The 11698-nt window shown below is 45.8% G+C and overlaps 1 protein-coding gene across 8 annotated transcripts in view; it reads right to left on the bottom strand.

Moving 5' to 3' along the window:
- Positions 1-1881: 1881 nt before the first annotated feature.
- CAST (calpastatin) overlaps positions 1882-11698 on the bottom strand; it is a 58426-nt gene continuing 48609 nt past the window's right edge. For 4 of the 8 annotated variants that reach the window (XM_030467484.1, XM_030467479.1, XM_030467478.1 and 1 more), the window contains exons 23-30: positions 11524-11622; positions 9256-9357; positions 8267-8359; positions 7095-7148; positions 6344-6433; positions 4619-4698; positions 3852-3910; positions 1882-3129 (exon numbers count right to left, since the gene is read on the bottom strand). In XM_030467484.1, coding sequence (XP_030323344.1) covers positions 3853-3910; positions 4619-4698; positions 6344-6433; positions 7095-7148; positions 8267-8359; positions 9256-9357; positions 11524-11622 — 576 coding nt within the window. In that variant the 3' untranslated portion in view covers positions 1882-3129; position 3852. Of the gene's footprint in view, positions 3130-3847; positions 3911-4618; positions 4699-6343; positions 6434-7094; positions 7149-8266; positions 8360-9255; positions 9358-11523; positions 11623-11698 lie in introns of all 8 variants that reach the window. The other 4 variants (XM_030467480.1, XM_030467483.1, XM_030467477.1 and 1 more) reach the window with 3 other exon arrangements.

Here is an 11698-nt window from a genome sequence, read left to right as displayed (position 1 = left end):
TGATGTTTTCAGAACTGAAAAGGCAATTGGTTAAAAAAAATAAATTTTTTACATGATTCTAGTTAAAATACTTCATTTGCCTCGTTTTGCACAGTGTGGTCAGCAGTAACCTGCATTCCTCTTTTCTCCCTGCTGTAAATGCTACACCTTCAGTTTCCCAACTCTGGGGAAAATGATGTTGTATTCCTGGTGTGCCACAGCCCCTTTCTTGCTCTCCCCCCTTAACTGAGGGGCTTAATTAATTAATTGGCTTAGTTAGCCACCCATGCACTGGAGCCCTCCCTGCAGAACAGAGGGAGTGCCACAAGCAGGTGTGTGAACACCACTCACCTCAGCACAGGAGTTCTGTTGCTCTGAGCTGTGTGAGCTGACACCACCAATAAACACTTCATGATATTTTGTGTCACAGAACCAGAAATTCCCCTCCTCAGCCCAGAGAATCCCAGCGGGTCAGGGGTGGTGGGCAGGGTACTCACACCCCAATTCCTCCTTCACCTGGGAACCACTGCTGATCATTTGTGCATTGCACATTTCAACTAAAATTATAACTGCACTTTCTCAGCACAACTGAGAATATATTCAATATCTTCATTGAAGATATTGTTCAATATCTTCAATACTGTTCATTATCTTCATTGATGATTAAGATGAGGGGATTGAGTCCATCATCAGCAAATTCACAGGTGACACCAAGCTGGGGGGAGTGTGGATCAGCTGGAAGGCAGGAGGGCTCTGCAGAGGGACCTGGACAGACTGGAGAGTTGGGATGATCCCAAGGGGATGAGGTTCAACATTCCAAGTGCTGGGTCCTGCACTTTGGCCACAACAACCCCATGGGGAGCTCCAGGCTGGGCACAGAGTGGCAGAAAGGGACTTGGGAGTCTGGATTGCCAGGAACTGCTGAACAGGAGCCAGCAGTGTGGCCAGGTGGCCAAGAAGGCCAATGGCATCCTGGGCTGGCTCAGGAACAGCGTGGCCAGCAGGTCCAGGGAAGGGATTCTGCCCCTGTGCTCAGCTCTGGTGAGGCCACAGCTTGAGTCCTGTGTCCAGTTCTGGGCCCCTCAGCCCCTCAGGAAGGAGACTGAGGTGCTGGAGCAGGTCCAGAGAAGAGCAAGGAGGCTGTGAAGGGATCCAGCAGAATTGCTGTGAGGAAGGGCTGAGGGAGCTGGGGGTGTTGAGGCTGGAGAAGAGGAGGCTCAGGGGAGACCTCATCACTCTCTCCAACTCCCTGAAAGGAGGTTGGAGCCAGGGGGGGGTTGGGCTCTTTTCCCAGGCAACTCTCAGCAAGACAAGAGGGCACAAAGGGTCTCAAGTTGTGCCAGGGGAGGTTTAGGTTGGAGATGAGAAAGAATTTTTCTGGAGAGGGTGCTCAGGCATTGGAATGGGCTGCCCAGGGAAGTAGTGGATTCTCCGTGTCTGGAGCTATTTAAAAATAGACTGGATGTGGCACTCAGTGCCATGGTCTAGCAACCACAACGGTGGTAAAAGGGTTGGACTCGATGATCTCTGAGGTCCCTTCCAACCCAGCCCATTCTATGATTCTATGAACTGCAGCTTTCTGGACCCCTGATGCTTACACCCGGACCCTCCAGCTGCTCCCCTGCACCCCACAGGTTCAATCTGCTCCCCGTTCACGGGGACACAGCTTGGAAAAGCAAAGGGAGGGAGGGAAAAACCCTCCTCATCATGAGTTCCATCAGGCTGTGAGGGCCTGGGTGAAGTGCTGCTGACAATTTTACAGGCTGATTTTTTTAAACACAATCTGTTCAGTTTCAGTACGTGAGTGTTTGGGGTTTTTGATTTCTTGCTTTTCCTCTGAAGATCACTGATTTCTCCTTCAGTTCAGGTGGCAGGGGTAACAAATGCAAAGGAGCAGCAGGATGCCTTCTTAAAAACTTTTATTAGTGTGACACAGGTTCTCAGCACAGACTGCACAGTACAGTCAAGAAAAGTCTAAAATATCCCCAACTTAAATCTCCAGGCTGTCTGTCTGTCTGTCTGTCTGTCTGCAAGGCTGTGGTGTCAGTGCAGGCACTGCCATCACCTCCCTCTGCAAGCCACGGGAGGTGCAAGGTGTGCAAGGATGTTCTGCAGGTGGCAGAGGGGACACACGGGGAGGAGGCACCTGGAGGACCTCAGCCCCATCACCTGCAGCCCCAGGACAGGTTCCTCCTCCTGCCTGGTCTCCCACAGAGCAGCTGAATGTCTGACATTGCTCCTGGAGGCATTTTCTGCCCTGTTCCTCCTGCATTCCCTTCTGGAGCACCAGGAACAGGAGCAAGGACCAGAACCAGTGCAAAATTTAATTTTTTTTTTTTTTTCTTTTTTTAAGAAGTCCTCCTGGTAGACCCAAACTCCTCCTCTTTGATCTCTGCTAAAGCTCATGCACTTTTCCTGATTTCCTCTGTGATGGGAAGGGGTGTCATAGTTACACCAGGGTTTGTGTTTGTTCAGCCCAGGAGACTCCTGAAATTATGCAGTAACAGCACAGATACGATTGGAAATAAAAAAAAATAATCAAAGCACACTAAAATCCTCATCTGCTGTGTTTTTGCTGTTTTAACTAGGCTTAAGGCAGCATCTAAAATACCTGTTTTGTTTCTAGGTGTGTCTGATGAAGCAGTTCACCCCCAGCCCCCCATTCAGCCACCCACAGTCACCTGTGGTTCCCCAGGAGCAGATGAGGTGAGCTGAGGGTGCCCAGAGCTCCTCATGCAGTCCCTGCAGGGTTAAACATGCTAGCACATACAAACCCTTCTGGAGAGCTACAGGCACTATGTGGAGATTATGTGCAAAAGGCTGCAGAGGTGTGTTTTTAGTTTGTGGTTTTTTTTTTGGCATTGCTATTCACTTATCAAGTATATTTTTTGCAAATATAAAGCATTCTTTCTCTCTGGAAACTGAAAAAAATTTACAAAATATGAGTATAATAAACTGAGTGGCTAGGGAAAAGAAAAAAAAAACACCTTAGCCTTACTATTGGGAAGAAAAAAGAAAGTAAGAGAAAAGTCCAGCAATTATCAAGTGTACAAAAACCACCCAGAATTAGCCACGTGACTTTTGCTTCAGCTTTTGTTCTTCAGGAATCCAACAACAAACAGAAGAGGTTTTATACACTGCACCAAGATCCTGGCAAGGGGAAAGAGAAAGAAAAATAAATTTCAGTGCTTAGGTTAATTTTTTGGGAAAAAAATAAATCACAAAATAAATGTAGGAACAACTATCAGAAAGCTAAGTCCCTCTCCTTCCCATGCCAGGATACTCCCCAAGTGAAGCACCTTTACCAACCATCTAAGTGTGGTAGCATGAGTGCTTCCATGCTACTGGTGATGATGATGAACAATCCCAATTAATTAGTCTTACATTAAGGGTGTGATGAAGCTGAACACGAAGCAGCAGAGGAACACATGCAGGGAGGGAGCTGAATTTCTGCCAGCAGAGCAGAGGAACTGGCTCTACCTGAGGGGCTTCACCTCTGCTCTGGATGCTGCTCCTGAACTATCCTGGTGCAGAAATAATGGCACAGCTGACTCTGGGTCCCAGAGACAGAAAGCTGCTGGAGATGTGCTTGGTCTGTAAAATGCCCCTCTGGGGAAGCAGGGTCATGCCTTGAGTTTCATGCACCTGGAGGAATTTAACTACATGGAGTAATTCTGCACCAGTCCTGTCCCAGGGGGAGTGAGGCCCTGTCTGGCTGGGGCTCACAGCACTGAAGTTCTGAGTGATTTGCTCTCTAACAATCTCTCTCCCTGTGACCTGGGTCAGCTACAAGACTGGCCACAGCAGTGAGGTTCAGTGGCAGGAGTGTGATTGCTTGGTGTAAGCTCAGAGGACAAGGAACCCTCACCCACTTTAACGTTTAGCTTGTTTTCTGCTTCTCAGATTTGCTGCTGGAGGACTGTCCCCTTGCCTAGAGAGAAGCACAAGAGAACAAGAAACTGTCAGTGAAGCTGAAATCTGAAATAAAAGTGACAGACACTCATCAGCAGTCACAGCTCAGACATCATTACCATCCCTGCTGGAAACACAGACAGCTGACAGCAGCAGTGTTTGTCACTCTCCCACAACACTCACTGAAGCTTCAGATGAAGAATTCTGGGGCTGACTTCTCCACATCCTACTCCTCAGCATCCTTTTACCCATGCCAGTGATCCCATCACTACTCAGAGCATTCCAAAGATCCATCCTTCTGAAGAGGAGTCAAGGACTCCCCAAGTTTTACATCAGAAAGTGAAAGACTGTTCTGTTGCTACACAAAAGGCAGTTTCATAATCAATGAAACTTTCTGAGGACATTTACAGGCCTGTGATGTGACTCCTAAATCATCCTGAGGAGGAGGAATGAGGAGTCTGTAGAGCATTCACTGACCTCTCTGCAGAAGACCACACTTGCTTTAAAAGAAGCACATTTTAGCCCCCATTAACTAAAACTTTCCCTTGAAACAGACAGGTGCTTTTGTCCCATGTGGACTCCTACAAAAAAATACCAGCCTACTGATGCAGAGTTCTCCCAAAAGTAGTATCTGTGTCAGATGAACCCAAAACCCCTCTGCTCATCTGCCATGCTTATCCTCTATGGTCACCATGTCTGCCTCATCATCACCCATCTTTGTTTTTACCGTTTTAGGGTCTTTGGGTTTTCCTTTTTCCTTTGGGGTTGGTTTCGTGGTGATGGCTTCCTTCCCACTTTTGTCCTACACTCCAAAGAAAAAAAATAATTACAGTTACAAACAGAACAGAGAATGGATGCCTCCTGCTTTGACACCTGCCATTAAATGTTATTCTAAATCTGGTAAGGTGGGAGAGGGAAGATCCAAGCTGGAATCTGGAGAATTGTTTAATTCTGAGGAGACTGGGGCACCAGAAAGCATGAACAGGTAAAAAAAATCTATTCTATATGGGCAGACCTTGTGTTTAATGCAAAGTGGTGACTTTGCAGCAGCAGACTTAGCTCAGAAGCTCATAGCTAAACTAAAGCAGCCAAACACCAATATTTTGCCTTAAGCTGTCTGAGTATTGGGTGTCCAGGTCAGCACTGGGGGAAACTCTGCAGTGGTCAGAAGAGCTCTCTGGACACAAAGCTGCTGCCTCCAGGAGTTAATCTGATTTGAACTTCACTTTCAAAGCTGCTGCTTCTCTGCCCCCCAGGAGAGGAATGAACATAACATAAAAGCACAGATAATCATCAGCAGCATCCTAAATATGGAAAAATTATCATCTGCTCTTGGTAATTGGGTGCCTCATAGAACAAGCTTAAGGAATCTAAGGCAGAACCTGACTTGGGAACTGGTTTTGCTTCCACAGCCCAAGGGATGCAGCTTTTGGCTGCTGGTACATTGGTTTGTTCAGGGATCTTTTGAGCCTTGCTTTGTCTTTCTCCCTGCAGGAAGCAGCCAGGTCACTCCTGCAGGAACAAAACAAAGGCAGGGATGGGCTGGGAGGAGTCAGCAGGTGATGGGACACAAGGGCAGCTGCTTCTCTCACTGCCCCATCCCTCTGCCTGCAGGTGTGACCAGGGAATGGGACAGCACACTTCTCACACACAGGGTGAGAAAGCAAATGGCTAGCGAGAGGGGATTACTGGTTGGGGCTTTTTTCTAAAAAGATGCTCAAGCTGGTTAAGAAGTTCAGGATTTTTTGCATCTGCCAAGATGGAGTGCCACGGTGGACATGACAGAGCCACACAAGTCCTCTCCATCTGCCCATGCTCAGCTAACAAAAAGCAGAAATCATGTCTGGCTGTGACCCTTCTGTGCCATGTGGACCAGACCTCAGTCCCCTCCTGACACACCAGGGCATCTCCAGCTTGATGCATCTTCCACACTGCACACAGTGCTGGGAAAAGTCTGACAGAGGTTTCCCAGATGTGTTTAAGAGGAGTATGTGCCAAAGAGGAGCTCTCTGTCTCCTGAATACACCTCTCCAGTCCATTTATTTCTCATTTTCCCTGCCAGCTCTACAAGTTTCCCTAACACACTCCAACTCTTTTCTACTCCTAGCACTTCTCTCTGCAGAACCCTCCTGAACTGTCTCAGTTTCAGCCTCCAGCTATTGCTAGGCACTGAATGCAATCACTGAAGAAGGATTTCTTGGCCTCTCTACATTTTTGAACACTGTGACTTATACAAAAAACACTACAATTCTGTTAGACTCTGAACACCACAAACCTTCTTTCAAATATTTAGAACACAGCAAAGTGCATCAAACTTCCATTACAGAGGTAAGGCAATCCCAGCATCTTCCAAAATGTAAACCTAAACTAAGTACTGCAAAGAAAAGTGAGGAACTTTTCAGAGTACCCAAAACCTGTGTATCTGGCAAATTATTAGCAGTAAATGTCCTACCTTTGAGTGCTGTGGTGGGGCAGGAGCCTTTTCAGGAGTATCAAAGTCACCTGACAGGGCATCAATAGCTGCAGAGTCATCTGTAGGCTTCTGAAATCATAGAATCCTAGAATGGGCTGGGTTGGAAGGGACCTCAGAGCTCATCAAGTCCAACCCTTGATCCACTCCTGCTGCAGTTCCCAGCCCATGGCACTCAGTGCCACATCCAGGCTCTTTGGAAAGATCTCCAGACACGGAGAATCCACTACTTCCCTGGGCAGCCCATTCCAATGCCTGATCACCCTCTCCAGAAAGAAATTCTTTCTCATCTCCAACCTAAACCTCCCCTGGCACAACTTGAGACCCTGCCCTCTTGTCTTGCTGAAGTCAGACAACAGGCAGAGTCCCCACATTCACATTAGTGTTTCAGGAATTTGTGTCTGCTTTAATTATCTCTTTCTCAAGAACTAAAAACCAAAACACACCTGAGACCTACAGAGGTTAGAACAGATATGTGTATCTGAGGTTTCCAAGAGACACCATTTACCTGAACACTGGACCTTAACACTCACAGGGTCACTGTGCATGAAGCTGTGGTTACAGGCACAGAATATTGTGGTTACACAGGTTTTGCTGTCACACTGTGACTGTTATCTGCTGCATTCAGTGGCATTTATGAGGACTGGCAATGAATCACTCTGAGCCTACGATGACACAACTTGGAAAACAGGAGCAGAGCAAGAGACAAAGAACAAGAACACCACCACGTTACCTTTTTTCCTTTCTGCTTCCTATTATCCTCAGCTGTTGCCTTTGCTGGGTTCCCCTTGGGAAGAAGAATGATTTTGAACTGGTCAGATTAAGTTTTAATACACAAGAGCTTTAACCTGACAGTGGGAGGTGACAGATACCCAGGAAGCTGCTCTGCTCTGAGCTGATTTCTTTATTGCCCATTTCTTTTATTGCCCAGGTGCTGTCATGCTCTGCTCTCTACACTCTGACCACCCCTGATACCAACTCTCTCTCCTACTGGAAAAACACTTTCCTGACCCATAGATGATCAATCCCACTGCTGTCAGAGAAGTCACTGGCTCCAGGGAATGGCCTTTTCACAGGCCTTTAGGCAAACCACACAGGTAATACCTGTACATACACTTTGCTCCCCAAAACTGGAATTAAAGTACTTTGAAGTAATAGCATTGACCCCCACAGATGCTGGCATCTCCTGTTGTAGAGCAGGCTACAAAGCCAAGCTGCTGAAGGGACACACACAATTATTTCTCCTGGTTTGATGGAGCACCTGAAACCCTGAGACACTCTGTGGGATCTGTAAATCTGATAAATTTGATTGCTATTGGCTGGGTCAAAGTGAAATACCTGCTCTGATTGCTCAATTAAAAAAAGAAAATAAAAGGAAAGAAAAGGAAAGGGAAGGGAAGAAAAGAAGGGAGAAGGGAAGGGAGGAAAAGAAGGGAAAAGGGAAGGGAGGAAAAGAAGGGAAAAGGGAAGGGAGGAAAAGAAGGGAAAAGGGAAGGGAAGAAAAGAAGGGAAAAGGGAGAAGGAGAAGGAGAAGGAGAAGGAGAAGGAGAAGGAGAAGGAGAAGGAGAAGGAGAAGGAGAAGGAGAAGGAGAAGGAGAAGGAGAAGGAGAAGGAGAAGGAGAAGGAGAAGGAGAAGGAGAAGGAGAAGGAGAAGGAGAAGGAGAAGGAGAAGGAGAAGGAGAAAAGAAAAAAATACCTATTTTAAAAATTAAATTAGATGCATGCAAGGATAAACTGAGCTACTCTATGTATGGTGTGTTTACATGTAGAGATGCAATACCTAGACAGTACACACACTCACTCATTCAGCTTCCCTGCTCTACCCCATAATTCCAAAGAGGAAATGCACAGACTTCTGGTTTTGCAATAAGAAAGCTAAATAAAAACTAAAGAGTGTTTCCTTACCTGCTCACCTGACTCGAGCATCTTTCTGTAGTCAGGTGGGATAGTATCATCTCTTTCTCCAAGTTTGTCTCTGTGCTCAGATTTAGCCTTTTCCTGGAAAGCATTTGATTTTTTCACAAGTTTAATACCTATGTCAGAATTATTAGCAAACAGAAAGCTGAAGTGCTCATTAAACTTAGGACAGATGCCTTTTTTGAATTTAAGGTTTAAAAATACCAGAAAAAAACCTATATATTAATTGCACTGTGGAATATATTGGTAAGGGATAGTACTGGGGGGAAAATTAAGTTCAGTTCAGAATTTAATGTTGTTACTACTGTTATCTAGAAATACTTGTGATTTCCTTATTAGCAGAAAGACCTTTATGCAATTAAATAAAGAAAGATTTGAGTGAAGGCAAATCAAGCAGAAATAAAGCAAGTTAAAAATGGGACTGATTAAGAGAACCTGTCTGCTGATGAACTTGGTATTTGTGGGGTTATAAAAAACAAAGTTTGCAAAAAAACTAAAGCCACAAAATTAACATCAGAAACTAAGGCTAGAGAATACACCTGAAAAATCATTAGACAAATAACAATAAAAGGCACTGAAATAAAATTACTGCAAATTTCCTGTAAGGTTTCAACATGGCTTCATGTTGAACAACTCCAAGAGGCTGAGGTATATTAGTAATTCAACATTTTCCACAAAAACCCACAAAGTCTTGCAGCCCACTGAGGAGTCCATACTCAGAAGCAAAGTACACTTCAGAGAACTGGTTGGCAAGATTAAATGTGGGACATCCAAAAGCACACTGTTTTTTTTCTAGTAACTCCTCCATCTAAAACTCATATTCCTTGTAGTCCTACAAGTCTGCAAGAAATATTACTGTATGCCTTTAAAAAAAAATCTATAAGGACTAAGTTATCACTTATTTTGGTTTTGTTGTAGTTGTTTCTCCCCTCCTTCACTGCCCAGAACTGCACAGTTTTCAGAACATATTTTATTACCTTTACTTTATCCACAACTGGTTTGTTCTCATCAGGGTCAGGCTCCCTCTGTCCTAGGGAATCAGACAGCAGATCCAAGGCTTCATCCATCTCTTTTCCTCCCTAACAAAGTGTAAACACATTCATGAGCAGAGATCAGCTGTAAAAATAATTTAATTCATCAAGCTAAGTAAGTACTGACTAATGAACTGTCAGCTTCAGTGAGCAATGAACAAACATCTCTGGCTTGGTAATTAAAATGCAGTGCGGTAGCAGGGGATAAAAAAAGTCACAGAAGAGTCAGACCTACAGAAAACAAATTCAGAAATGGTTATGGACTTTAGTTAATAACTTTTTTTTTTTTGGTTTCACATAAGCCTAGGTGATCTAATGAGCACAGTTCTACAATAATTTTTTTTTTTTAGTAATTTTTAGCCATTCATTTTTGCAAACACCACTGCAGAATTAGCTGCTAAGGAAGTGCCAATCTGAATTAAAAATTGTTAACATTTTATCTTCAAAACGTGTATGGTCTTCTGCTAATCTGCACCACTTTCATTCTAACACTGGCCAGAAAAATAAAATACCCTTAACACCAGCTAAAACCCAAGTGTGAGGAACTTATTATTTCCTTTCCCGAGGAGGCTGGAGGCACTAGAGGGAGCTCCCACTGCACGGATGGAAGCAGAGAGGAGGAGGCACCCAGCACAGGATGGAAGTTCTGCTGCTGTGAGCAAGAAGCCATGGCATTGCTTGTCCCTCCATCAGCCTTCACTCCTCCTGAACACAGGGTAATGACTACACTGTAATTATTTTAAACGTTCCCATTATGTGAGCAGGGTAAGAAAGCTGTGGTTGGGTGAGAGGCCCAGGAAGCCTCCAGAAGAACCCATCTGCAGAGAGATGACTTTCCTGCTCTGGCCCATAGGGAGGAAACCCACACACTCCTGATGTCCCAGCAGCTCTGGGGGAACCAGCACAGGAGAGCAGGATCAACTGGGATTGTGAACTTGGGCAAAACAGGCAGACCAGTCTTGGCTGTCAGTGGAACAAGGAGTGTCCAGAAACTCACTTTTTTTCATAGAATCATAGAATGGTTTGGGTTGGAAGGGACCTTAAAGCTCATCCAGTCCCAACCCCCCTGCCATGCTCAGGGACCCCTCCCCAGCCCAGGGTGCTCCAAGCCCCATCCAAGGTGTCCATGAAAGCTTCCAGGGATGAGGCAACCATAATTAATGCTCCTTGACTTAATCAGCAAGGAATCATGGCAGGGTTTGGGTTGGAGGGGACCTTAAAGCTCATCCAGTCCCACCTGGACAATCCAGGGACCCCTCCCCAGCCCAGGGTGCTCCAAGCCCCATCCAACCTTCAGCACTGCCAGGGAAGGGGCAGCCACAGCTTCTGGGGGCACCCTGGGGCTCAGCACCCTCACCCCAAAGGATTGCTTCCTAATCTCCAACCTAAACTTACCTTCTTTCAGCTTGAAGCCATTACCCCTTGTCCTATCACTACACACCCTTGTGAAAAGTCCCTCCCCAGCTTTCTTGCTCCCTTCAGAACTGGAAGGTGCTGTAAGGCCTCCCTTCTCCAGGCTGGACAACCCCAACTTTTCCAGCCTGTCCTCATAGCAGAGATGCTCCAGCCCCCTGGTCACTGCTTGGCTCTCCTCTGGACATCTTCCATTTCCTTCCTCTGCTGAGGACTCCAGAACTAAGCACAGGACTCCAGGTGAGCCCTCCAGAGCACAGCAGAAGGGGAGAATGACCTTGATCTGCTTGCCATGCTTCTTTTGATAATTGTTTTACTACAAGGAATACCTTTGCCCCCTAGACAACCAATATCAGCAATAAATTATTTAACTTTGCAGCTTTCTGTATTGGTAAAACTGCCTGGATCATGCTCCCAGCCCTCTTCATTGGTCAGTTTTGAGTTTGAGATAAGACAGGATGGGATGGGATGGGATCATAGAATCATAGAATTGGCTGGGTTGGAAGGGACCTCAGAGATCACTGATGGGATGGGATGGGATGGGATGGGATGGGATGGGATGGGATGGGATGGAACAGAACATTTCTGCTGGAAAGCAGCTGCAATCATCATCTATTTCACCTGCTGACCACTTCAGGGCTGACCAGAAGTTACAGCATGTTGTTAAGGACACTGTCCAAACACCCTTTCAACACTGACAGGCTGGGGGCATCAACAACCTCTACAGGGAGCCTGTGCCAGTGTTGGACCACTCTCCCTGTAAAGAGAAGTTGGTGAGCATCTAGAGAAGATGTTGCTTACTGAGGTGAAAGCTAAAGGAGCTGCAGTGTGCACTGAGGAAACTGTAGCAGCAGAGATAACATCTGAGGAACCTGTGGGCTTCTTAGCCTCCTTGGTTTTCTGAAACAAGACACAGCATCATTACTAACACAGAGAAAAACAAAAAAGTGCCTCCAATCCCAGGTGACTGAAATGC

Source organism: Calypte anna, chromosome Z (genome assembly GCF_003957555.1).
Source record: "Calypte anna isolate BGI_N300 chromosome Z, bCalAnn1_v1.p, whole genome shotgun sequence".
Classification (NCBI taxonomy): domain Eukaryota; kingdom Metazoa; phylum Chordata; class Aves; order Apodiformes; family Trochilidae; genus Calypte; species Calypte anna.
The sequence above is the reverse complement of the archived record's forward strand: the minus strand, read 5'-3'. Positions and strand labels throughout refer to the sequence as shown.